Source organism: Nomascus leucogenys, chromosome 17 (genome assembly GCF_006542625.1).
Source record: "Nomascus leucogenys isolate Asia chromosome 17, Asia_NLE_v1, whole genome shotgun sequence".
Classification (NCBI taxonomy): domain Eukaryota; kingdom Metazoa; phylum Chordata; class Mammalia; order Primates; family Hylobatidae; genus Nomascus; species Nomascus leucogenys.
This window is the reverse complement of record NC_044397.1, coordinates 32,753,829-32,780,757: the sequence shown is the minus strand read 5'-3', so window position 1 is coordinate 32,780,757 and position 26,929 is coordinate 32,753,829. Positions and strand designations below refer to the sequence as shown.

The following is a 26,929-nucleotide window of genomic DNA, read 5'->3' as shown; positions in this document are numbered from 1 at the left end:
ACCAGGAGTTCAAGACCAGCCTGGCCAACGTGGCAAAATCCTGTCTCTACTGAAAATACAAAAAGCTGGAGTGAGGCCGGATCATGGTGGATCACAGTAATCCCAGTACTCTGGGAGGCCGAGGCGTGTGGAACACTTGAGGTCATAAGTTCAAGACCAGCCTGGCCAACATGGTGAAATCCCATCGCTACCAAAAATATAAAAAAATTAACCAGGCATGGTGGTGCATGCCTGTAATCCCAGCCACTCAGGAGGCTGAGACACAAGAATCATGTGAACCCCAGAGGCGGAGGCTGCAATAAGCCGAGATCGCACTACTGCAATCCAGCCTGGGTACTCAAAAAATAAAAAATAAAAATAAATAAAAAATAAACACCTGAAATTCCACATAAGGGAGTGTCTGGGTTAAGATAAGGGGTTGTAGAGACCATGGTTCTTATTATGCAGATGAAGACTCCAGGTAGCAGGCTTCAGAAAGAATAGATTGTAAATGTTTCTTATGAGACTTAAAATGATGAAAGACTCACATAATTCTCTCCAGGATCAGAGAAAAGACCTAGAAAGGGAAAGGCATTCTCTACACAATGTAGATTTTGCCTATAAGAGACAGTTTTGCAGGGCCATTTTTAAATATGTCAAAGGAATATATTTTGGGGCAAAATACTTCAATTTCTTCCAGGGCCTGCTATCTGTCATGTGATGCTTTACTTTAGTCAGACTGGAATATGGTGTCTTATTGCTACAAAAAGTCGTAAGATATCAGTTTTAATGTTAATGTTGGTCAGTCGTGCCTGAATTCCAAAGGGAGAGTATAATGGGGAATCTGATCGGCCCCTCCCCATCATGTCCTGAACTGTGAGATGTCCTTGGCTGACAGGACGAGTTCATTCAGACCATTAGGAAGCTTAAAGTTTTATTTTTAGTTTACACTTCCATATTTCAGCTATTAGGAATAATGCTGGTATGAACACTGGTGTACAAATTATCTCTTTAAGACCCTGTTTTCAACCATTTTGGGGATACACCCATAAGTGGCATCACTGCATCATATGGAAATTCTATTTTCAATATTTATAAGGAGCCATCATACTGCTTCCCACTGTGACTGTACCATTTTACCTTCCCACCAACAGAGCACAAGGGTTCCAATTTTTTCCATATCCTCACCAAAACATGTTATTGTTTGATGTTGATAGTAGCCATCCTAATGGGTGTAAGGTGGTATTTCGTTATGGTTTGACTTGGATTTTCCTAATGATCAGTGATGCTGGGCATCTTTTGGTGTACCTATGGCCATTTGTGTATTTCCTTTGGAGAAATGTTTTTCCAAGTCACTCATTTTCCAATCAAGCTGTTTGTTTTGATGTTGAGTTGCAGGAATTCTCCATATATGCTTTATATAACCCTTTTCAGATATATAATTTGCAAATACTTTCTCCATTCGGTGGTTATCTTTTCACCCTATTGATAGTGCCTTTTGATTAACAAAGTTTAAACATTTTCATGTAGTCTTCTATGTTGTTGGTGCTTGTGCCTTTGATGTCATACCCAAAAAATAACTGCCAAATAAATCACTGTCATAAAGTTTTTTCCTTATTTTCTTCTAAGACTTTTATAGTTTTGGGTCTTACATTTAGGTCTTTGATCCATTTTGAGTTAATTTTTGTATATGGTGTTAGTTAAGGGTTCAACTTCATTTTTTGCATGTGGATATCCCATTTTCCCAGCAGTATTCGTTGAAAACACTATCCTTTCTCCATTGAATAGTCCTGGTACTCTTGTTAATAATCATTTGACCAGCTGTGCTCAGTGGCTCACACCTGTAATCCCAGCACTTTGGAAGCCCAAGGCAGGCAGATCATGAGGTCAAGAGATCGAGACCTTCCTGGCCAACATGGTGAAACCCCATCTCTACTAAAAATACAAAAATTAGCCAGGCATGATGGTGGGTGCCTGTAATTCCAGCTACTGGGGAGGCTGACGAAGGAGAATCGCTTGAATCCAGGGGGCGGAGGTTGCAGTGAGCTGAGATCGTGCCACTACACTCCAGCCTGGCAACAGAGCGAGGCTCCATCTCAAAAAAAAAAAGAAAAAAGAAAAAAATCATTTGACCATATATATGAGGTTTTATTTCTGGGCTCTCTCTTCTATTTCATTGGTCTATATGTCTTCCTTACGGTAGTACAACACTGTTTTGATTACTGTAGCTTTGTAGTAAGTTTTAAAATCAGAAAGGGTGAGTCTTCTAGCTTTGTTCTTCTGTTTCTGTATTGTATTGACTATTTGAGGTCCCTTCAGATTCCATATGAATTTTGGGATATGCATTTCTATATCTGTAATCCCAGCTACCTGGGAGGCCTAGGAGGGAGGATCCCTTGAGTCCTTGAGATGGAGGCTACAATGGCCTATGATTGCGCCACTATTCCAACCTGGATGGCAGAGTGAGAGCCCATCTCTTTGGGGAGAACTTTACTGGTCCACAAATCTAGTTGACATGTGAAAATGCATGTTCTTGTTATAGATCAAAAATGACTTAGGCTCAGTACAATACAGTTCTCCAAGCACAAGTCTTCGTTTGCAAACAGAAGTTGAAGAGGAATCAAAAAACAGAGACAAGCTAAGTTCTCCCTCAACTGAGCTGCTGGAAAAATAGCATCTCCAGATTTTCTTTCAGGCTTTGAGAAATTTTCTCCCATTCCACACTTTTATCCTGATGCTGATATCACTGTGGTGCAGAACGGCTCTGCAGAAGGGCTCCCCAGCTCCTATTCCCTGAATCCTCCTCCTCCTCCCCTCCTCTTTCTCTCTCTCTCTCCCTCAGTCTGCCGGGCACTCACGGAACTGGAACCAGCTGGGCCCGGCCCGACCTGAATGAGCGTTTCCTTGTATTTTCAGAGTGACTAAGAAAGAACTCTAAAACGCTATTAGCAAAATTGCCTGAATTTTTTTTACAGCTTGTATTACTTGAGTAATAGTCCAGTAATAGTCTGTTATAAGTAAATATTAATATAATTTATAACTTCAAGTACCCAAAAATAATCCACATTATTAAAAATGTTTATTTTTCCCCTTTCTCTTTTCTTTTTTTTTGAGACAGAGTCTCACTCTGTGGCCCAGGCTGGAGTGCAGTGGCGCAATCTCGGCTCACTGCAAGCTCTGCCTCCCGGGTTCATGCCATTCTCCTGCCTCAGCCTCCCCGAGTAGCTGGGACTACAGGCGCCCGCCACCACGCCCGGCTAATTTTTTGTATTTTTAGTAGAGACGGGGTTTCACCGTGGTCTCGATCTCCTGACCTTGAGATCCGCCCGCCTCAGCCTCCCAGAGTGCTGGGATTACAAGCGTGAGCCACCGCGCCCGGCCTTTTCCCCTTTTTCAAAGATATGCAAGTGTTGTAGTCAGGCCCTTTCCAAATGACTTTCATGACTTCCAAACTCTACTTCTCCACAAGGGAGGTAAAGAGCATATTTCAAGACTTAGAACAATTATAGAATGTATTTTAAGAAAAAGTTAATTTTCAAAAACACACAATTTGACAAGTAAAAACTACTTTTTCTAAAGGAACTTCCCATACAGCCAACAGATTAAGTTTTTTGGCTTTTGGCTTTAACCCTTGGAGTCTTTATAATCAGCAACTGGCATATGAATAAAAAAGCCATTAAATTAAAATAGAAAAGGAGGCCTAATTTATAGTTTGAAGTTGTAAACTGAAGATATCAAAGCTGAATTTCCATAGTCCAAAATGTATGTCTTTACAGAACGGCAAAAGACCAAAAACTTAAACTATTACATTCATATTTTCAAAGATTTTAATTTCCAAAGCTCACATGTCTGAAATACAAGGATAATGGAGATGATGATGGCAACGGCTAACACCGATATAATTCGGTAACAGCTTGGTACATAACATTGATTCAATAACATAATCATGGCCAATATTCACAAAGTACTTACTTCACAAGAGGCATTTTACATTTTCTCTAAGTGTTTAATCTTCACAACAAACCTGTGAGGTGGGTACTATTCTTTTCTTCATTAACAAATATGGACACTGAGGCAGAGAATTGAAGTGACTCCGCTAGGGCCACAAAGCTAGCAAGGTCGTGTTCGGTAATATGTTTGTGTTTTCACTGTCAATAACTCTCAACGATAGTGCAGTAACACTTGCAGCTGCTGTTCCAAGCACGCAGCTGGTCCTGAATGTGGATTCCAGTTAACTACATCACATTACTTGCCACACTCTTTGTGCTTACAAGTGATTTTCTGCGCTCCATCCAGAAGCCTTCAGGCCTGCTGAAGTGCCTGGGAAAAACCTTGGGACACCTGTGACTCCACTGTTACAAACAACATAGAATCTTCTAATTGTAAGAAGAACGTTGGTCCCCATTTCTTGGAATTAAGCAAGGGAGAGAGGGAGGGAGGAAGAGAGGGAGGAGGAACATGCCATTTGAGGACAGAAAACTGAAAATGCTTTAAGTAATGCTGCTCTATCCACTGGGCCAACAGCTGCGACTGCAGAGATACAGGTTTTGCCAATAGAGGCTCCGTCACTGCGCACCACCAACGACCGCCTCTAGGGTCTATAAACAGACCCTGTGAACCTTCCTGACATCTCCCTCCTGAGACCAGGACAAGGAGCTGGATGCCAACATCCCAATAAGGGCAAGCACGTGTCCTGCTAGGCCAGGGGCAGCAGTCTGAGGCTAGTTTGGGCGATGTCGAGCTCAGGCACCTCCTGGGCGGCAGGATGACTGTCCCACTCCCTCCCTCCTCTTCTCTCACCATACAAATGTTCCACGTAGGTCTTTGGATACTTGAAATGTGAAGGCTTGGTAAAAGATGAACAATTATGCCTGCAGAAGGTCCTTGGCTCTCATTATAAAACTCGAAAGCAAGCAACTGGTGTTCCCAGGGCAAAAGGCAATGCTTCTCACAACCTGAAACCCAGAGGTGGTGAGGAAGCAAACAGTGGCAGGACTGGGTCCTGCCCCACTCCTCCCCAAGCGCCCAGGCTCCACAACGCAGTGGGAGGGAGCCCTGGGCAGTCAGGAGGCCAGAAGCTCATCTCTGCTCCACTGCTCCAAGACCACGTGATGCTGGGCTGGTCACGGGCATAGCAGAGGAGCCTCGGTTTCCTCACAAAACAACAAGATGCACTTGAAATGGTTAACTCACAAGGCTGCCGCAAGGGTAAAATTGAAAAATATATGAAATGTTTTGAAAACATAAAAGTGCTGTATAGATTCAAAATAATAATACAATTTGGGTCAAAGTTGGTAAAAATAAATATTATCTGAAGCCTAATAACATGCAAAGCTAAAGAAAAACACACAGGTGTCACTTCTTAACAACAGAGGGAACTCTTGACGTCAATGGTTGCTTTTGTCAGGAAATGCAAACACACAGCCAGTCTGCTCTCCCGTCAAGTTGAAAAACAGGTCCAGGGATGAGGCTGCCAGTGGCACCAGCCCCGCCCGGCTCTCAGAAGGCTCTGGCAGGGTCACCTGAGCTTGGCAGCACTTGCTGTGACTGAGACCACAGTAACCACGAGACTCAGGGCCGCATGAGCAGAACGATGGACAGAAAGTGGGAGCCCGCGGTTCTGAAGGGTTCCCACCCCGATTCACAAGGAAGTACCACTGTTGCTGCTCACTCACGCTAGGACTAGTTTGCGCGTCTTCAGGGTTCTCCAGTGCAAACTCAACATGCAGGAGGCATTTTCAAAATAATCCACACCTCTATTATGTGAACTACTTATGCTTTCCCGAGTAACCTGGATTCCTGATAAGAGCTCACAGACAGAAAGCAACATACCGGAAAGTTACTGAATGCTCTTCTAGCAGCTTAGCATACTTCATCTCCATCTTGACAACAGCACTCCAGGGCTTTAAAGACGATCCCCATTTTATACAAGAGATATAGCTCCAAAGGATGAAATAACCAGGCTTATACTGGTAAAGCTGATGAGAGGTGAATGAAAACTTCAATTCCAAAGCCTCTCTCTGCTCACCACGTCATTTGGACTCTGGTAGCCACAAAGACTTAAGCTTCCGAAGGGACTCTGCACTTAACACTCTAAGATGGGATGGAGACGTACCAGGAGAGGGTTAAACCAAGAGGATTCCGATAAAGCACATAGAGGCAACTTTATACTAGAGTTTTGACGGTGTTTGCCCTGCTTATTAGGTCAGTCTTTGCTAGCTGGGCAATGGTACATTTACTGAGTGCCTGCTGTGTGTATCTCAGGTACCTGCTAGGATTTGGGTACACAGAGTTCTTCCACAGGGTGTGAAATTCTTATTAAGAATGTGTAAACATAGAATAGCTGCTGAATTATACTAAATGATGTTTCTGCGATCTATTGCTATAATGTATTTCTCCTCTTTTATTCTGTCAATGGAATGAATTATGTAGACATATTTTTATAATACACATCTACCCTTACAGTCCTAGAATAAGTCTTAATTGTTTTGTTCACACACTGATAGATGCAGTTTGCTAGTATTTGTGTCTATGTTCATTCAGGAGAATCGTCAATAATTTCTTTATGTCATCTTTTGCTATTAAGCTTGTGTTGGATTCATGATACGAGTTATAGAAATTTCTGTCTTCTTTATGGTCCGGAATAGTTTAAACACACTGGAGCCACCTGTTCATTAAAGGTCAGACAGAGGACACCCATGAAACCCTCTGGACCTAGAGCCTTTTAAAATGAAAGCTCTTTAATCACCTTCCCAGTGCAGCTACTCGGCTGATTACAGTCTTTCCATCTCTTCTTGGGTTGTAGCTGCAGTCAAACTGGTTCCTTTCCCTTGAAGCCTTTCCTCATTTCTATGTGACATACATCATGGGAGATACAAAGGTCAGGAAGATACAATCCCTGCCTTCAGCAAGTCTTCCATGTGGAAAGGGAAATAAGGAAACTTCATGGACATCCGCCACATATGAATTCCTGTTTGGTTTTCTTTTCAGTAGTGCCTTCTCTTTCTAAACCAGCCTAAGCTGTAGTGCAATAGTGATTAAACATGCACGCACATGCACACACAAAGCTCTGGGCATGCCATCCTACTGCCTACAGAACACAGCCTGAAGGCCTTATCCTGGCACTCAGGCCCTCTGCAATTTGGTTTCAAGCTGCGTCTCTATTCTTATCTCCCACTATCTTCTCTCTTGCATCTTCTGTTCTAGCTACACTGGACTATCTGACATTTCCCTAAACTCCCTTTCCTTCTCTTCCTCCTACCACATACATCATCTTGCTAATCCCTTCTCCAGCAGTTCTGAATGTCCTCCAGCCTTCAACTGATGCCCATTCTTCAAGGATCACTTTAGTGGCCCTCCTTCCAAAAATCGACCTGGACTCTTCCCAGACAAAAGTAACTCTTCCTCCTCCTGCAGAAATCACTACACACGGTATGTGCACCTGGGTACAAACTGATCATCAAATGATCAAATGAGTGGCTGAGACAGACCAACCGCTCAGCACCCCGAGCCTCAGTATTCTCCTCTGTGAGTGGGATGAATAATGGCACCTGCCTCGTGGCGCGTGGGGTGGCCCTGACGATCAAATCACTACTCACAGAACGTTCTGTAAATGCATGGAACACAGCAAACACCCTGCGAAATGAGAATGCGCGTTTCCACTCTCCTGCTGGGGCGGTAGTGAGCAACAGGTGTGCATTTTGCTTTGATTTTAAATGTATTTCTCTGTCTCTCACCTTGTCACTGGATTTTAAATGCATTTCTCTACCTCTCACCTTGTCATTGAACTCTGCAGGCAGTGGAAGTTCACTGCACACTAACCCCAGTGTTGCACAGCAGAAAGTAACTGTAACGCTACAACTGGGCAAATCCTATAGAGGTTCTTTTGTACACAGTGGTCGCCCAGGTACTCCTCGAGGCTACCCCCTCCAGGTCTCCAGCTCCATGAGCCGCTGTGAGGAAACAGGCCGCCCATGGGAACCCCCTGGCTCAGCTCATCACAGCGACCTGGTGGCATCTCACGGACGGGCTGCTCAGGAGACTGGCAGGCAGGGGACAGGAAGTCCTGGGCTCCAGGCCAGCAAGGCGAGTGGGATGGCACAGCAGCAAGCTGGCAGCGCCCGCTGTTTACATGGCTTTCCAAAAGTCACATGCACGACTTCAGAGACGCAGGCTCCTCACACTCCAGGTTAAGGCTCTTCTTAAACAATAGGTAGAAATACAACTTCACCGGGGGTGCCTTACTAGATGAGTTTCCAAATGGAGCTAAGAACTTTAATTGGACATGCAGGTTGTTCTATTTTCAACCAACAGAGGAAGTCCTACTTTAAGTCAACCAATAAATATTCTAAATTCCAACTTAAAAATACACTATATGATATGCTACTGACAAAAAAGATCTTAAAACACAAAACTTTGCCCCAAACAGAAATTTAATACAGATATGATTACTTTTTTTTTTTTTTTTTACAACAAAATGAAACAGCTGTCAATGGTTTCAAGGGTTTTTTTTTTTTTTTTTTTTTTTTTGAGACAGAATCTTGCTCTGTTGCCCAGACTAGAGTGCAGTGGCACGATCTCGGCTCACTGCAAGCTCTGCCTCCCGGGTTCACGCCATTCTCCTGCCTCAGCCTCCCGAGTAGCTGGGACTACAGGTGCCCGCCACCACGCCCAGCTAATTTTTTGTATTTTTAGTAGAGACAGGGTTTCACCGTGTTAGCCAGGATGGTCTCGATCTCCTGACCTTGTGATCCGCCCGCCTCGGCCTCCCAAAGTGCGGGGATTACAGGCATGAGCCACCACGCCCGGCCTCAACGATTTTCTTTAACTTGAGTTTTAGAACTTGAATAAAACCCAAACTATGTGATTTACTCATCATCTTTACTTGTTCTAAAGTCCACAAGATTTGAAATTAAGTAAAACTTTAACTTGAAATTCACAGGAAAATACTATTTACTCTGATATCTTTGCCAATTTAAAAAATACAGATTCTAGTTGTCTTTGATAATTTTACATTGCTGATTCCAATATGATGCTCTTTTAAAATTAAACCCCCTTCTCCAAAATTTAAGAATTCCTAAACCAGTATTAGTAATTATCTACATTTTGTAAGATATTAACAATATAAATTATGCTAGATAATAGCCTGTTATAAAAGACATCAAAAGCTAAATATAGGCTTTCTCCATTACGAAATCTTTATAAAGCTTCATGTAAGGGATTCTGCTTTGGGTCTTAAAAAACTGGTAACTTTTTGAGTCTTTAAAAAAAAAACAAAACACTTTACCAGAATGATTTGTTTACTATCGTAAATCAAACAAGATATAAATGTGTAAGAAGAAGGTTAATAATTTTCCTCTGTCCCCACTTGAAGTCATGTTGAGAGTCTGATAGGCACAGCATTTTCCATGCCTGTTTAGACACACACACCTCCAGAAATACAGCCAGCTGTTTTCATACTTAAAACAAAAATGGAATCACACTGTAAGTATATTACTGTGAGATCTGCTTTTTACAAAAAAGAATACTTCAAGCCAGGCACGGTGGCTCACACCTGTAATCCCAGCACTTCGGGAGGCCAAGGCGGACGGATCATCTGAGGTCAGGAGTTTGAGACCAGCCTGGCCAACATGGTGAAACCCCATCTCTACTGAAAATACAAAAATAAGCCTGGCATGGTGCCGCGTGCCTGCAGTCCCAGCTACTCGGAAGGCTGAGGCAGGACAATCACTTGAACCCCAGGGTGGAGGTTGTAGTGAGCCGAGATCACATCACTGCACTCCAGCCTGGGCGATAGAGACTCCATCTCAAAAAAAAATACATAAATAAATTAAAAATAGAATACTTCATACACATCCCTTCAAGTCAAGACACACAAGTGTTCCTTTTTAGGTCAATGGATTACTAAGAGTTAAATGATTTACTTAAAGTCGACTAAAGAAATACTGCCTGGTTTCCCTGGAGACCTAAGAAATAATTTTAAACGTATTGTGTTGTTTTTAAACATAAAGCACAGCTCAAAAGCCTAGAGGAGAATAAGCAGAAATCTCCTTTTGGGTTCACAGAACAGACTCGTCATTTGAGACAGGACTCCAAGTCCTTTGGTGTTTTAATTGCGAAAATCACCATTGATGATCTGAACAAAATACAACGTGTTCCAAAGAACTATGGTCATTCAAGTCGTGAACCCAGGAGGCAGAGCTTGCAGTGAGCCGAGATCGCGCCACTGCGCTCCAGCCTGAGCGACAGAGCAAGACTCCGTCTCAAAAAAAAAAAAAAAAAAAGAACTATGGTCATTCAAGTGGGGCCTGAAAGGTTGCAACAGACATGTGCTACACAGATCGCTGTGCTGCTCACAAGCAGCCCCTGACTACCCACCCGGCGCGGGGGAGGGGGGACGGGGCTCTTCAGATTGGATCCCATGACACCTTTGCTTCCAAATGGGCACCTGAAGCCCACCCTTCAGCTGGCCAGAAACCAGTGCTATGACCTTGTGCAAACAGAGGCTGCTGGCCTAGAGATTCTCTCTTCCTCTTTCAGGAATGTGAACTGGGACACACCGTGAAACCGGGCGGGTGGCACCAGAAGCCTAAAGCTGGTGTGGCAAGGATGAAACACGCGAGGTGCCATACGGTGGATCGGGACTGTTTACTCCCAACTCTGAGGCAGGTACAACTGTTCACATTCTTTGAAATGCTGGAAATAATAAATATATTAAGACATCTTATTCCCTGGTACTGGTTTCAATGAAGCCCAACTCAACCCTTATCCGGACATGGGCAAGAATGAGATCGCTTCTACCTACATGAGCTGGGTTCATTCTGCCACCTCCTGTCCTCCTTAAGTTTCACAAACCCAGCAGCCTTTCTGGACTGTCCCGCCGGCGCTGTGTGGGGCGTGCACCGCTGACGCAGGGACCCACCTGTGCAGGAAGTGCAGCTTGTGCATGGCGGCCAGCCCTGCGGCGATCTCGCATGCCATCCTCTGCAGCAGCATGGTCTGTGAGTCCCCCCGCATGTGCTCCTGCTCGGTGCGCAGATACGCCTTCAGGTCGCCCTGCAAAAGTCAGCCTGTTTGAGTTTCAAAACGAACCACAGGAACAAAGTGAGCGCTTAAATACGTGCCTCGGTGAACACTAACTGTTAAGATTATTTATTAGAAACTTCTTTTGTTCATACTTAAAGAAGTTCCAACCCAATACTGCAAAAGTATAGAACACCATTATGCTTTTAGGAACATTCTAACTAGTTAACATTTTTGTCACATAAACACATGGAAAACAAAACAGTTTAAAAAAGGATAGTTTTGCAATGATGCACATTTAAACTAAATGCTGTGTAGAATTAGAGAAACCCCCAGGTTACCTAAGAGATGACCCGGAGAGTGTAAGAAATGGTGTCACTCACACTGCCTGTTCTATGGACTCCAGGCGGCCCCTGGGCAGTGAGCGCTTCATCACGAAGGCGCCATGGTTACTGCCAAATCTTGGAGCAATGGAGCAGGAGAGAAGCAAAGAAAAATGGGTGGGAAAGGAGGAGAAGTCCAGGTAGTGCAGCAACAACTGCTTCAGGTCTCCCCCAGCTTCCCCAGGACCCTGTGCTATCCTGAGACGGTGAAGAGAAAGAATATTCCAGCCACTCCAGAAAAACTCACCACGTTAACAAGCCTACTCTTCAAAGGGGAGCAACCTGAGCAGGAAAATAAACTTACGGTCAGACGCCCAGCACACGGACATGACACTGCGGGGCTCCCCAGGCCTCCTCCAAGACTTCCCTGTGTTCCGCTGTCTTTATTTCATGATTTTCATTTAGGATACTATGTTTTGGGGAGTTTACAGTGTATCTGTTATGGGGAATACCCTTTTGAAGGAATAAAATCTTCCATATTCTCCTTACCACATGATTAAATATTTATTGATACGGTATCATTCCAAATTAAAGCCTCCTCAAATTAGTTAATAAAATTTAAAAAGCAAGCCAATAGCTTTCAGTGTTCTTTAAATCTGAGTCAAGAAAAGACTGCTGGAGGCAGGGAGCGGGAAAAAAAAGAAAAAAAAAAAGACTCCTGAGGAAGGACATTTTCCTTGACCCACTAAAGAGTACATGTCTTGTAACTGTTACTGAAGATAGCCAATTTATCAAATACCTCCCAGAATAAAACCTTCAGACACAGTATTCCTTTACAAACATATGCCCACATTTAATACTGAGTACATTCAGAGGTAACTTCTAGGTCCACTCCAAGAATCTAAATTTGTTTCCATTCCCAGTTTCCAAGATCTTTACATGAGTGATAATGTTGATATTAATAGTTGCCACCATTTGTGCTTTCAGCCCTGAGCCAAGTGTTATGTTAGGAGTTTTTGCACTTGTTACTGCAAATACAATGTGAGATGTTTACCAGATATGGAACTGAGGCTTAGGGAGGTTAAGAAATTTGCCCAAGGCCACAGAGCTAATAAATGGTAGGGCTGTGCTTCTACTTTTTGGTTTACCAACTAGTCAAGAAAGCTCTATTTAGCAAGTGAATTAAATCAGTATGCAGACAACATCAATGTATTTTATAAGAATGAACATAAAATAACTGAAGGTCAATCCCATCAATCTGCTGGGGTCTCCCAAGCGTCATGTGACTGCTCTGCCAGGGGAGCAGTGGCCTTCCCTCGGTGCTGTGCACCAGCATCGCTGTCCTTCACACATTTCCTTCCAAACGTGGTGCCCTCTCCTTTGTTTCCAACGAAATTAGAAGCCACTCCAGAGGAGAAAGAGACAACTTTTTTTTTTTTCTTGTAAAAACATATGCCCCTCCATCCAGGTTAGGCTCTGTGGAGCTTGGGAGTTGTAAGGATAACAAATGATTCGGAAGACAATTAAATTCACCCAGAAAAATTCCAGCAAAAAACTCCAGGACTACAGGTGGATGGGAGTTTCATTAAGGTAGCCCATAGAGAAAGTAAACATGAAAAAAGCTTAAGTCTATCTATATTACCAAGGAAATGGCAATGAAATTCTTCTGCCTAACCCCTCTGCCACCAATACCCATCTAAGGAAAAACTTACTCTCACACAAAAACATGGTTTTGCTGGGCTGAATCTGGCCAATCCTCAAAACCAACAGCAGCTGCTGGCAGGCAGTGAACTGCGACTCTGGCCATGAAGGCAGAGGAAGCGCAGAGCGGGCGTGGCTGCTTTTCAGGGGTATCTAAAGTATATTCACCACCACTTACTATTCTTAAAATGTCTTCTCTCCATAATAGCCCACTTCCCAAATTTCACTCAAAGACAGAATATAATCAACAGAAGGGGATTTTACTTAAGAATAGATAAAATCAGCACATTCCAGGCAAAAATATCTTTAACCCAGGAATAGAAAAGAACATCAAAGATTACTGGAGGCCCCTGGTCATGGTTCTCATGGTTGAGACTTGTCGTGGATTGTGTAGGATCCAGGGTTAGTTCTATGTTCCAGAAAGGTCCATAGAGCTCTCCTGGTACCACAGTTTAAAAGAAAAAATCAACATAAAATCTTCAATTAGAGTAAAGATGTTTATGTTAAGCAAGTACTAAAATTTGATTCACTCTATCCAAAACAGACATACTTAGTTATCTGATTTATTTGTACTTTAATGGTGCTTAGTGAAGAGACATGATTATTTTGGTCCATTGTTTAAAGAAAAAAAGCTCACCAAGAACAGCAACGTATTCTGAATTAAAATAAACATTCCTTTATCCAAGTTTTAAAAATTTCTCAGGTTCCCAAAACCACCCAAAAAACTGCCGAAGGAAAACTTATGACACTAGATGGCAGCAGAGCGCTACACCAAGCTCTCCACCAGCAGAGCAAGTGACCTGCAACGCCCTCGTGGAATGAGTCATTCAAACACCTGTAAATGGGTTTCTCGCAAGCCCCCTCCCTCAATGCTGACGTGAATGGCCAGGGCGGGCTTTACATAGCTTTTCTGCAGGACACTAGGAGCAATTAATTAATTTCAATACTGTGTAAAAAGTCAACAAGTAAATAGCTTTAGAACTGAAAAATTAAAGTCATTTATATGTTTAATAGGATGATTCTGGGGAAAAACATAATCTTCAATAATTTTATTGAAAGGATGAAAGAATGATATAGACAGCACAACACCCCCACTTCTGCTAATGAAATAGAAGACCTGCAGACTGGGGCAGCTGACTCTGCCATGCCTCCGTGCAGCCCAGGGCCTCTCTTCCCTCCCAGCAGCTCTCTGCCTGTGTCTGCTTTTTCTCAGCACCACTGGTCCCCTCGCCCACTGGCATCCATAACCTTATACATCATCTCCTCTTTGGTTGCCATGGATTCTTCGTCTTGTGCCTTTCTAAGCTGAGTCCTCTCGAGGGTCCATCTCTTCTCTCTGCTCTGGCCCCAAACGCCTCCCAGGTAAACCCAGCCCTCCACTTCTCTCTCCTTTCCATGGTTAAACTCCTCAGAAGCCTGGTCAGTCCTGGCTCCTTGTTCAAGAACCCCTTGCCGCCATCAGAAGCACTTGCATCCACCATTCAGTGGCAGCTGCTCTCGCCATGCCTGTCAAGGAGCGACCTGCCCACTTCTCCCCAAGCACAGCTGGTCGGGTCTCATCTCACCAGCGTTAACGGAGACGGGCCCGTTCCTTCCTTGCTTAAACATGTCCTTCTTCACCAGCCTTCGGGCACCGCAACCTCCTGCGTCTCTTCTTATCCCACTGGCCGCTCCTTCCTCAGCCCCCACCACTGGCCCTCCCTCCTCTCGCTGATCCATAAGGACCCCGGAGCTCCGTCCTGGTCCTCAGCCCTGGGGACGCTCCCCGCCCAGGGGTTTCAGCCACCCCATGGCTTGAAAGCCCATGCCTCACGTACACCTCTCTGGCCCAGCCCCTCATCTCCCGACTCGACTTCCCTCCCTGTATGCCTAAGAGCCCTCTGGCACAAACCTCTGCCAATCTCAGTAAGTGGCATCGCCGTTTTCCAAGTGGGTCAGACCAAAAGTGAAGATGTCATTTGTGAGTTCTGCCTCTAGGCGGCCACATCCAACCTGTCACCAAGTTCTGGGTCTGTTTTCAAACTACCTCCCATGCCTCCGCTGCTGTGGTGTTGGTCCCAGCACCACCCCACCCTGAGGACACACCTGCGCCAGTCTCCCTGCGGTCTCCCTGCATCCATTCGCCTGAGCAGCCAAAGCCAGTCCCTGAAAACATAAATCCAACCGTGAGAGCCTGGGTTCCTCCCTGCTGTTTTATTTCCTTGTCTGTCTCTACCACTAGAAAGCAAGCTAGACATGGCTAGGACTCCGTCTAGTTCCCTATTGTGTCTCTAAAACCTAGAACAGTGCTGGGCACACAGCATGTGTTTAATATTTGCTTAATGAATGGGAGAAAAAAGAAAAAACACTTAGGCAGACATTCTAAATGATGCCCTACAGGTTAAAGTAGGGACAACTGTTTTCCCAAAGCAGCCCCATCCTATCATTTCCATTTAACAATCTAATAAGAATGAACTTAGGAGTAAATCTGAAATTTCACATTTTTACTGGGCTTTTAAATTTATTACTTCATTACTCTGTACATTAAAGCTAGCCAAAGACACTTAATTTGGGAAAATAATACTCTTTAAGTAAAATCTGATTCTTTTTGAAAGTTTATCTTTGCATAGTAAATGTTACTTTGAGAACAGAGAGTCTAAATTATTCCAAAATTCTGTTAAAGTACAGTAATGTGTCACTTAACACTGGGGATGCCTCTGAGAAATGTGTTGTTAGGCAATTTCACCATCGTGCAAGCGTCACAGAGTATACTCACATGAACCCAGATGGCCAGCCTACTGTACCCCGAGGCTACATACGGTGGTTTCTTGCTACAGCCTAGGCTTCAAACCTATAGAGCATGTTACTGTACTGAATAGTGTAAGCCACTGTAACACGATGGCAAGTATTTCTGTATGCAGCCTTGACCTCCTGGGCTCAAGAGACCCTTAGGCCACACTAAATCTATATAAAAAATTTTTCTTTCTCAATAATATACCTTAGCTTACTGTAACTTTTTTTACTTTTTAATTTTTTAAAACTTTTGAGTCTTTTTGTAATAACACTTAGCTTAAAACAAAAACACATTGTACAGTTGTACAAAAATATTTCTTTATATCCTTATTCTGTAAGTTTTTCTGTTAAAAGTGTTTTTCTTTTTAAACTTTTACGGACAACAGTGAGGCCCCCATCAGCCTGCCCAAGCACCATTGGAGGGCGCCAGAGAACCTCTGCTGAGATCACAGCTGCCACTCCGTGTGGCTCCAGCTACAGGTGCACACCTTGGTTATAAGCAGCGACGACCTGTCACTGCAGCAACAGGGGAGAAAGAAGACAGCACCTAGGAGCAGGGTGGCCACACACATGGGGAAGCAGTGCTGATGGAGGAAACACAGGGGAGGGGGGAGCAGGCACCAGGGAAGACAGGAAGGGCCTGGCCAGAGGCAGCCAGGGCAGACTGTCAGCAAGGGCCAAGGCCATAGTGCCCAGGCTGCAGCCAGGCATAGGGAGGGCCAAAGCCATTGGCAGGGCCCCAGCACAGGGCCGGGCACCGAAACAGGGCAGACCCAGGGACTGGGAATGTACCCCCTACTCAATCACCCCCACACCTCAACCCATGCGGTCGTCCAGCACAGGCCTCCCCTCTGCTGTCTCTGGTCAGGGACCCCGTCCACCTGTGCCCCCGGCTCTCCTCACGCCTGTTCCACCGTGACTCCGTGTCCCCTCTCCTCTACATGAGCTCCTTAGGGGCAACGACACATCATCCATCTTGGTGTGCCCGGTGCCTGAGGAGAAACTGCTGACCTGAGGTGCCCTGGTGCATAGGGCTTATTAATAACTACATTCATAAAGAAGAGCTGCCCATTAATTAGGCATTTCTGCACCAAAGGCCAATTCTAAAATGGAGGCCTCCCGCTGGTGGTGGCATTAAACCACCTGGTATAAAAGCACACAGGGCTGGGTCATTCCAGCACTTTGGAAGGCTGAGGTGGGAAGATTGCTTGAGACCAGGAGTTTGACAACAGCCTGGGCAATATAGTGAGACCCCATCTCTACTTTTAAAACAATAGAATAAAATTAGAATAAAATCAAGCCACCCATAAACACACTCACTTTGGCACTAGTAACTCTGTACCCTCAGGCAAGTCCATCACCAACCCTGACACACGCAGCCTGGGTCTGATTCTTCAGCCAGTCCCTTCCCCTCTCTCAGCCTTGGTTTCCTCATCTGTAGACTGAAGCTACTGCTACAGGTCTCACAGCATTGTCAAAGATGACTCACTTGATGGGAACACACATCAAATGCCCAGCACCGGGCCTAGCCCAGAGAGCTCAGAGCTTCCCCATCGTACTCCCCATTGTGGGCAGTGGCCAAGGTTCCTTCCAGGTCTAAGAGCCCACGGGTCTAAGCTCCTCTGATTCTGCCCCCAAGTCACCGCTCTTCATGAGAGACAGAAGAGCACAAGTCCCACAGAGCAACGCCCTGCTGTCAAAGAATAGCTAGTGGATGCCCTCCCCTTCTCCACTGCAAACTGCCTTCAGAAACTGACTCCATGTTTTACTGGCTGAATTTAGTAAAGGAGTTCAGGATACAACATTCAAGAACACAGTATCATCTGCTGCGGAGCCAGCTGATGGAGCTGAAGAAATTGCTGACCTAAGAAAGATTAGGATGTGGCAAAGGTTAGTCTACATCCTCCTTTTTCTTTCCCCGCTGGCAGCCTGGTCTCCAGCGTGCTTTTTTTCCCTGTCCTTACCCCTTCCACTTGAGCCTTCCCAACAGACCCAGCCAGCCTCGCCACCAGGGCACAGCGTCCCCTGTCTCCACACTTCCTTTACAAAGCCTTCCCCAGTGATCCTGGTTGGGACTCCCGTACTTCTATACACACTACCCAAGCTTTTATTTAATAATTAGAATCAATCAATTTTAGTAACTAAAAATGGCCACCACTTACTTATTTTCCTTGTGCTCGGTAATCTCATCCATCATCTTACTTAATGGTCAGGGCAGTTCGAAGGGGAGACAGTATTACTGCCATTTTACAGAAGAGGTTAAGGGATTTTCCAAGGTGATAAACCAGTGAGTGGCAGAATGAACATCCGAGCAGGCATGTCGGGGCGGGGCTTATTCACTTCTGTGTTCCTTAAAGCACCAGGCAGCTCCCGGCACTTCGAATTTGCTCAATCCATTTTTGTTGAGTGAGTGATCCTTAATCAAAAGTCTCATTGCCTTGATATTCATGTGAGAGCGGTGTGTACCTGCCATGGCAACAAGTTCTATAAAACACCCTCCAGTCATCTCTCGGCTCCTCTCATAAACATTGTCACCGTCAGCATTGCAAATCTGTGGCTGCAGGCCAGCTACCAAATGCACTCAGAAGAGTTTTCATTTACTTTCATAAAAATTCCATGATTAAGTGCCTTTTAAAAACAGGCTGGTTAATTCCATCTTACAAGGAATTAAGTAAGTGCAAAAATATTTTCTCCTTTCTACTTGGGAGATGTTATCATTGGGCACGATGGATGCAGGATGACGGCTGAAAAGGCCACTGTTCATTCAATCGCTCTTGACCTGCTAAGACAGGCAGCGATAGCCGGTCCTTCACCGTGGCCACAGTGGCTTTTTACAGAGCCTGGACCGCTGCCCTCTGTGCCCTTTGGACTGCGGCCAGGGGGCAGGTCCTGCCTTGGGTTATGCCCCTCTGATCAGAAAGGCCTGTTTCTGGGCAGGTTTTGGGTCATCCAGGCTGGGAGCTGGGCTCAGTGTCAAAGTGACACTTTGGTGTGTCCCATGGACAACCCTCGGTCCCTTCAAGTGGATGCCCTCTCTGGCTCCCTGGGCTGGTGCTACCTGACCGCTCTTGCCACACAGTGGGAGCCCGGAGAAGCTGGACTTCAGTGCCAAGAACTCTGTCAGGCCCCTAGTCCTTGCCGCTGGAAAACCTGTTCCTTTTCAAGTTTACGAGGGCCCAGAAGTGATATGTATGAAATTGCCCAAGGAAACAATGTGACCTCTCACTGCTGGACAAGTTGGTGGCACCCTGTGTTTATGACCTTGACTCTGACATAAGACTGGCCATGCCAAGTGATAACCAAAGATTTCCAAAGGGCATCCTAGCCCCCTAACATTGGTAGCACCTGACACGGCACCTTAAATTGTGGGAGGTAATTATCCATTTTTTTTTCTACTGGGGTAAAAAAAAAAAAAAAATGCATAAAATACCATTTGGCACTGTAACCATGTCTAAGTTTACAATTCCAGAGTTAAGTATATTCTCCTTGCTGCACAACCATTACTGCCAGCCCCCTCCAGAACTTGTTCAACTCACAAAACTGAAGCTTTGCATCCATTAAACAACTCCCCATTTCCCAGCCCCAGCCTGCCCCGGCACCCACCTTTCTACTTTCTGTCTCTAGGAATCTGACTACTCTAGGTCCCTCCTGTAAGTAGAATTACCCAGAACTTGTCTTTTTGTGACTGGCTTGTTTCACTTCCCATAATGGCCTCAAGGTTCATTCTGCTGTAGCCTGTGTTGGAATTTCCTTCCTTTTAACAATCCTCCATTGCACAGAGAGAGCAGATTTGGTTTATCCTTTCACCCATCGATGGACACCTGGCCACTTCCACCTCCCAGCTACTGTGAATAGTGGTTTCAATAATAATCCATTATTGTGAATAACGTGTGCAAATATCTGCCTGAGGGCCTGCTTTCACTTCTTTTGTATATATCCCCAGAAGTAGAACTACCTGGATCATATGGTAATTGTATTTTTAATTATTTGAGGAACAATGATTGTTTAAAAAATTTTATTGATCAATGTACCATTAGGTAGGACGCTTAAATTAAACACAGCTATTAGCTCTGCACTGCCAGTGGAAGCTTTTGGTGGGGACCAGAGCTCCTCGGGATGTTCAGGAGTGACCGTCCCCGAGTGACTTAGGAGGGTCACGTAAAATGTGTTTCATGAAGTCACGTCTGCTCATTCTAGAAGGCTGTATGCATAATATTCACCCCAAAGCATAAGAGCCAATCAAATTTAGGTAAGTTAATATGCTTTGAATACTCAGTCTAAATATTTGGATAACATGTATTTAAGTCTGAGCTCTAAAATTGTTGGGGAAAAAATTATAAGGATGCTGAGTTAAAGAACAGATGTATTTCTCATATTTTCATAAAAATGATGTCTATACAATGATAAAGATACAAATAATACTCTAGATCAATACTAGGTCATTTATGGTAACATAAAGGAGTTATTTCGCTATGTTTTTGTGTTTCTTTATAAAACAGGTTAAATTACTAGTCCCAAAAAGGATAGCTGCTATAAAAAATAAATTAAAATAGCATTAAAACAAAGCCCACCTTCTGAACCCATTCAGAAGAAAACATGAAGCGGAGTGGCCAAGGTCTTTGATCATTGTATGAAAAAACTAACATTGTCTACTGGAACTTTCAGGAACGGATGCAGAAGGGCAAAGAAGAACTGGAAAATGCTAAAATATATGAGATAGTTTTCCAAGCCACCTCCATCAGCCGGGAAACGGGCAATTGTCAAATAGATGCTGACTCCGGCTCTATTTCTGTGATGGTCACTCACAAAGACTATGTCTCAGCTGTTATTTATAATTAATATAAGGAGCTTAGGGACCAAAAAAGGCAACATGAAACAGCTCAGAATAGTGGACCTCTGACAAGCAGACTTGCCTTGTGACCTAAGGGCGCATTTCTGTGTCCTAACTTTTTTTTGTTGACGCTGTGTCAGTGCCAAAATCACCTTCCATGGGTCACACAGAGCTAGACTAAAAGGAAGCTATTTTTATATCACAATAACCTAGGATCATACATTTTATAACTGATGATATGGAGATCAAAACCAATTATATAATAATATGCAATAACACCCTGAGAAATCCCAGCAAGAACTCCTTCCTCTTAGTTCTCATGCCTCTACTAAATAATTGATCATGTGTCACCTCTCACTGGGCGACCTGGAGGACAACGAGCACACTGAGTCTCGGTATCTCCAGGTGCAGCATGCTGCCTTACTTCAGTTAAGTGTCCAATGAATAAGCATCCCCCACAATGGCAGAGAATATGAGGTGGCCCAGAAAAGTAGGTTTAATTCCAGTTTTCCTTACATGGAGAGAGAGCTCTAGGAGGTTCCAGCTCCTTTGGGGCAGGATTAAAATGTTAATTTTAGACTTTGTTACGTTAAAAAATGTGCATGCTGTAATTTCTAGTGCGACCACACAAAAAAATTAAGAAACAAATATCTCAAGCCCAGACTTGTAGATGGGGAAAATTGAAACAAACAAAAAAAATTGAGAATCCCAAAGAACAGAAAAAAAGCAAAAAAGAAAAATTGTAACAGGTACAAAAAAGAATACCAAATAGGTAGATAAGATTACAAATATCTCACTAATTACAAGAAACGTAAATGAACTACATATTCCATTTTAAGTGACCACGACTGCAAGATTTAAAAATTTTTTAACAACAAACTATTTACAAGAGGTGTAAACCAGAGAAGAAAAGGATTGACAGAAATATAATTTGACAGGCAAATTCTAACCAAAAGAAAGTTGGTCTAACTATATTAGTATCGATAAAACCAGACTTTATCTTTATTAATGCTTTTAACCTTAAAGAGAGCCCCTTCACAATGATAGAAAGTTCAAATTATAGGAAATTATACCAACCTTAAATGTTCATGCCTACATAACAGGGCATCAAAATGTAAAAACAACCAGACTTATAAGGAAAATCTATAACCAGAGCCTCTCTCAGTAACCAATAGAAAACTGACTCAAACCCCCTCCATACTCCTTCCCCCAAATCAGAAGATATGAGAGATTTAAACAACCTCACAAACTTGACCCAGAGGACCCATGAAGAATGCTTTAAGGAACGACATCAGAATACGCTTTTTCTTTTTTTCTTTTCCAGCATCTACAGGCATGAAAAAACACTGATCCTAGAGTGAAGATGAACACAGCCCAGAAGAGAGCCACAGCTGACTCAAAGCCAACACCTAAGATGAGCGAGCACTACCTTGTTGCAATGAGCCACAGATATTTGAGGGTAACTATTACATAATCCAACGAAAGCTAATGTTATCAAGTTTATTAATCAACCACCTCTGCCAATGAGAGAAATATTCGAATCACACTTAGGAATTAAAACAAAAAATCACGATGCTTACTGTTCTTTATTTAAACAGATGAAAATGTTATTTGAATTAACTGGGAATTTGTTTTGGGGTACTCCTATTTTTCTATGCACAGCCACGGAAGTTTCAATGTTCCAAAAACTGAGATGATGCAAAGAAATCAAGTAAAACCTGACTCATCCAATTAACAGCTCACCACTGTTTTTGGAAGATAACAATTACATGCTAAAAATGGGCTTTTAAAAAAGATGAAATATTCTGCATGCGGGAAAAGATGTTTAGAGGAAATTTCACATAGAAATTACTATTGAAATTATTCATGAAACTGCACAAAGAACAATCTTTCCAACTGTCCAATAAATAGTATTATCATGCTAAGAAATAAGGTTTTTAAGAAAATAAATCTAACTCTTTAAACATATAAATGTCACATACGTTTGCTATTTTCAGATGCTGACAGATGAGGAGTACTCTAGGTAACGTGATTCTTGGGCTCTCTCAGGGGGTTAAAGTGTTTCAAGATGTTTCAAGCCCGGTTCAAGCTCTTAGGAGGGCACATCTAGATCCAAGCTCTGGCTCCGGCTCTGCTATACACTTGATCCACACCATGGCCATCACATGGAAAGTATGGACAAATACTGGTACCTAACTCTGGAGTTTGTTATCATTAAGTATGGTAAGGCAACTAAATAGCTTAGCACAGGGACTGCCGTGTAACCAACCACTATGTAAGTGTCAGTCAACACTATCACTATCACCAAAGGTAATAAAAGTTACTCATCATCAAGTTCTTCAAGTGGGGGACAGACATGAAAGCAACCCCTCATCCAGCATGTCCATCTGTCAAAAACGCTTGAGTACAACCTTTGGAATGCTCAAACTTGAATTCCTTCAAAAAACTTACCAAGTCACAGAACTCAAACACCAGGAGGTAGGGGATCGCTTCTACGCACTGTCCAACACACTGAAGAATATTTGGATGCTGAAGAATGCTGGGAAAAATAAAAGCCATAATATTGTTCATCAGGAAGCATGATAATAACATTATTCAAACAAAAGCATAATAATAAAATTATTCAAACAGTAATCCAAATTTTTTCATAATTTATATAATATTTACATAAATGACAGGCTAAAAAGATCACGAAGATTATACTTAAAAGGTGTATACTAAGTTATCTAGCAAGTAATTCAAAGCCAATCAAGTGAATATTTTCACAAATTAAAAAAGAAATCTTAACATAAGAAACTTTAAAAATTTTTTTTCAAGAGACAGGGTCTCGTTCTGTCACCCCGGCTGGAGTGCGGTGGTGCAATCATAGCTCACTGCAGCCTCCCACTCCTGGGCTCAAGTGATCCTCCCACCTTAGCTGGCCAAATAGCTGGCATTACAGGCACGTGCCACCATGCCTGGCCTCAAGAATTTTTATCTTTAGTAATTTAAGTTTAAAGATAATATTTTAAAGCAGCATTTAAAAGAGGGCAGACTATATAGTCATCCCTTAGTACCTGCGGGAGACTGGTTCCATGAATCCCTGAAGATACCAAAATCCAAACCGAAGATGTTTAAGTCTCTTACATAAAACGGTGTCATTATCTACACATAACCTACACACATCCGCCCATATAAATAGTCTCTAGATTACTTGTAATACCTAATACAATGTAAACGCTATGTAAAAAACTGTTATACTGTATTGTTTATTTATGTACTTTTTACTATCGCATTGTTACTTCTTTCCATTTTTTTTTTTAATATTTTCCATCCACCATTGGTTGAATCCATGGATACAGAACCCATGGATACAGAGGGCCAACTGTATATACAAATTCATAAGTATTTCAGCCAGGACAAAAAAGGGAGGCCTTATCTGTACAAAAGACAAAAAAACTAATTGGGTGTGGGGACGCGCAACTGTGGTCCCAGCTCCTCAGCAAGCTGAGCCGGGAGTATTGCGTGAGCGCAGCAGGTGGACGCTGCAGTGAGCCATGACTACACCACTGCACTCCAGCCTGGGGGACAAAACAAGACGCTGCTTCAAAACAACGACAACAACAAAACAAATTCAATATGTATTTCAATCCAGATACTAAATAACTCAGTTTCTCCTTCAGGCTATCTAGCTTATACATTCTTTTCCATAAATTTCCACAGTATATGCAAACTCCTTTTGGAAAATATTGTGTCCAAAAGAAAATATAGTTAAATAAAAGGTATGCCAAAATAGTTTTAAAAAAACACCTTTATTTTGATACAATTTTGAATTTACAAGAGTTGCAAAGACAGCAGAGAGAGGCCTGGTATACCCTTCACCCAGTTTCCCCTTTTGCTTACATCTGACACAATGACGTACAGTACAACATCCAAACCCGGGAACTGCCACTGTGATAAAGTGTGTGCAGGGCTCCATGCTAGGTCTGCATGTGCACAGATGTGTGTAACCACCACCTCGATGGAGACTCAGAACTATCCCATCACCACAAAGATCTTCCCAACCCAACCATCTGTACCCCTGGCAACCACTACCTGTTCTCCGTTTCTAGAATGTTCTCATTCTAAGAATATTATGTAAATGGAATCGGTATAGTACGTGACCTTTTGAGATTGATTTCTTCACTCAACATAATCCCCCTGAGGTCATCCAAGGTGTTCCATGTGTCAACGGTTCTTTTTTTTTTTTTTTTAATGTGGGAGCAGTGCTCCAGGAATGTACTGCTTTGCTGAACCACTCACCTACTGATGGACATGTTAGTTTTTCCAATTGTCGGCTATTACACGTAAAGCTGCTATGAACAATCATGCAAGGGTTTTTGTATGGAAAAAAGTTTTCACTGCTCTGGAATAAATGACAAGGGATGCAACTGCTGGGTTGTATGACGTGACGGTTAATTTTGTGTGTCACCTTGGCTGGGCCATAGTGCCCAGGTATTTGGTCAAATATTATCCTTATTATGTTTCTGTGAGGGTGTTTTTTGATGAAATTATTGTCTCTCTGTATCTATCTATCTGTCTGTCTGTCTGTCTGTCTGTCTGTCTATCTATCTATCTATCTACCTACCTACCTACCCACTCACCTACCTACCTACCTGAGACAGGGTCTCACTCTGTCATCTAAGCTAGAGTACAGTGGTGTCATCATGGCTCGCTGCAGGCTTGAACACCTGGGCTCATGTGATCTTCCTGCCTCAGCCTCCTGAGAAGCTGAGACTACAGGTGCGTAGTGCCACCATGCCCAACTAATTTTTTTTTTATTTTTTGTACAGACAGGATCTCACCACTTTGCCCAGGCTGGTCTCGAACTCCTGGGCTCAAGCAATCCTCCAGCCTCAGCTTCTCAAAAGGCTAGGATTATAGACCTGAGGTACTGTGCCCGGCAGATGACTATTTAAATCAGTGGACTTGGAGTAAAGCAAATCCTGCAACAATGGTGGGCCTCATCTATCAGCTGAAGACCCTAACAGAACAAAGACTGACCTCCCCCACAGAAGGAGGAGTTCTGCCAGCAGACAGCCTTCAGCCTTGAACTACAACATCGACTCTTCCCTGGGTCTCCAGCCTCCTGGTCCACCCTGCAGACTCTAGACTTTCCAGCCTCCATAACTTCATGAGCCAATTCCTTTAAAACGTCTCTCTCTAGATATACACATACATACACATCCTATTGGTTCTGTTCCTCTGGAGAATGCTAATATATAACTAAACATAAGTTTTGTTTTTTTAAGAAACTGCCAAGCTATTTTCTACAGTGGCTCTATCATTTTACATTTCCACCAGCAATGTATGAGGGATCTAATTTCTCCACATCCTTGCCAGCATTTGGTATTGTCACTATTTTTTCATTACAGCTTTTTTTTTTTTTTTTGAGACAGAGTCTCGCTCTGTCGCCCAGGCTGGAGTGCAATGGCACGATCTCGGCTCGCTGCAAGCTTTGGCTCACTGCAAGCTTCGCCTCCCGGGTTCACGCCATTCTCCTGCCTCAGCCTCCCAACCAGCTGGGACTACAGGCCCCCGCCACCACGCCCAGCTAATTCTTTGTATTTTTAGTACAGACAGGGTTTCACCGTGTTAGCCAGGATGGTCTCGATCCCCTGACCTCGTGATCCACCCGCCTCGGCCTCCCAAAGTACTGGGATTACAGGCGTGAGCCACAGCGCCCAGCCATTACAGCTTTTCTAATAGGTATGAAGGGATCTTAATTCATTACTTTAGTGGCTCCTGACACTGAATGTCTTTTCATGTGCTTATTTTGCTTATTTGCTATCCATGCTATCTCCTCTTTGGTGAAATGTCTCTTAATGTCTTCTGACAATTTTTGAATTACGTTATTTTCTTTTCTTTTGAGTTTTGAGAGTTTCTTATAAATTCTAGATATGAGTCCTATGTCAGCTATGTGGTTTCCAGCTATTTTCTCCCAGTCTGTGGCTTGTCTTTTCACTGTTACCAAGGTCTTTCACATTGCAAATGTTTTTAATTTTGATGATACAATTTATCAGTTTTTTTAAGGAAGTTTAGCCATATTTTTGTTCTTCTTTTCTAATGTTCCAAGACACCTCCTTTTATCATTTCTTTTCTGTTTAGAAAATTTATTCTTTTAAGGCAGGTTTGCTGGTAATAAATTCTCTTAGTTTTCTTTCATCTGAGAATGTCTTGATATTTCCCTTCATTCCTGAAGGATATTTTCTCTGGAGAAAGAATTTCAGAGTTCTTTTCTTTAGAAAGGTGAAAAACGTGCCGCTTCCTTCTGGCCTCCAGG

General features: G+C 43.2%; 1 protein-coding gene across 1 annotated transcript in view; it reads right to left on the bottom strand.

Moving 5' to 3' along the window:
- LMTK2 (lemur tyrosine kinase 2) overlaps window positions 1–26,929 on the bottom strand; it is a 102,344-nt gene that overhangs the window by 25,977 nt on the left and 49,438 nt on the right. Inside the window, exons 6-7 of the mRNA XM_030795557.1 lie at window positions 23,080–23,167; window positions 10,901–11,034 (exon numbers count right to left, since the gene is read on the bottom strand). Of these exons, the coding sequence (XP_030651417.1) occupies window positions 10,901–11,034; window positions 23,080–23,167 (222 nt within the window). The remainder of the gene's footprint in view (window positions 1–10,900; window positions 11,035–23,079; window positions 23,168–26,929) is intronic.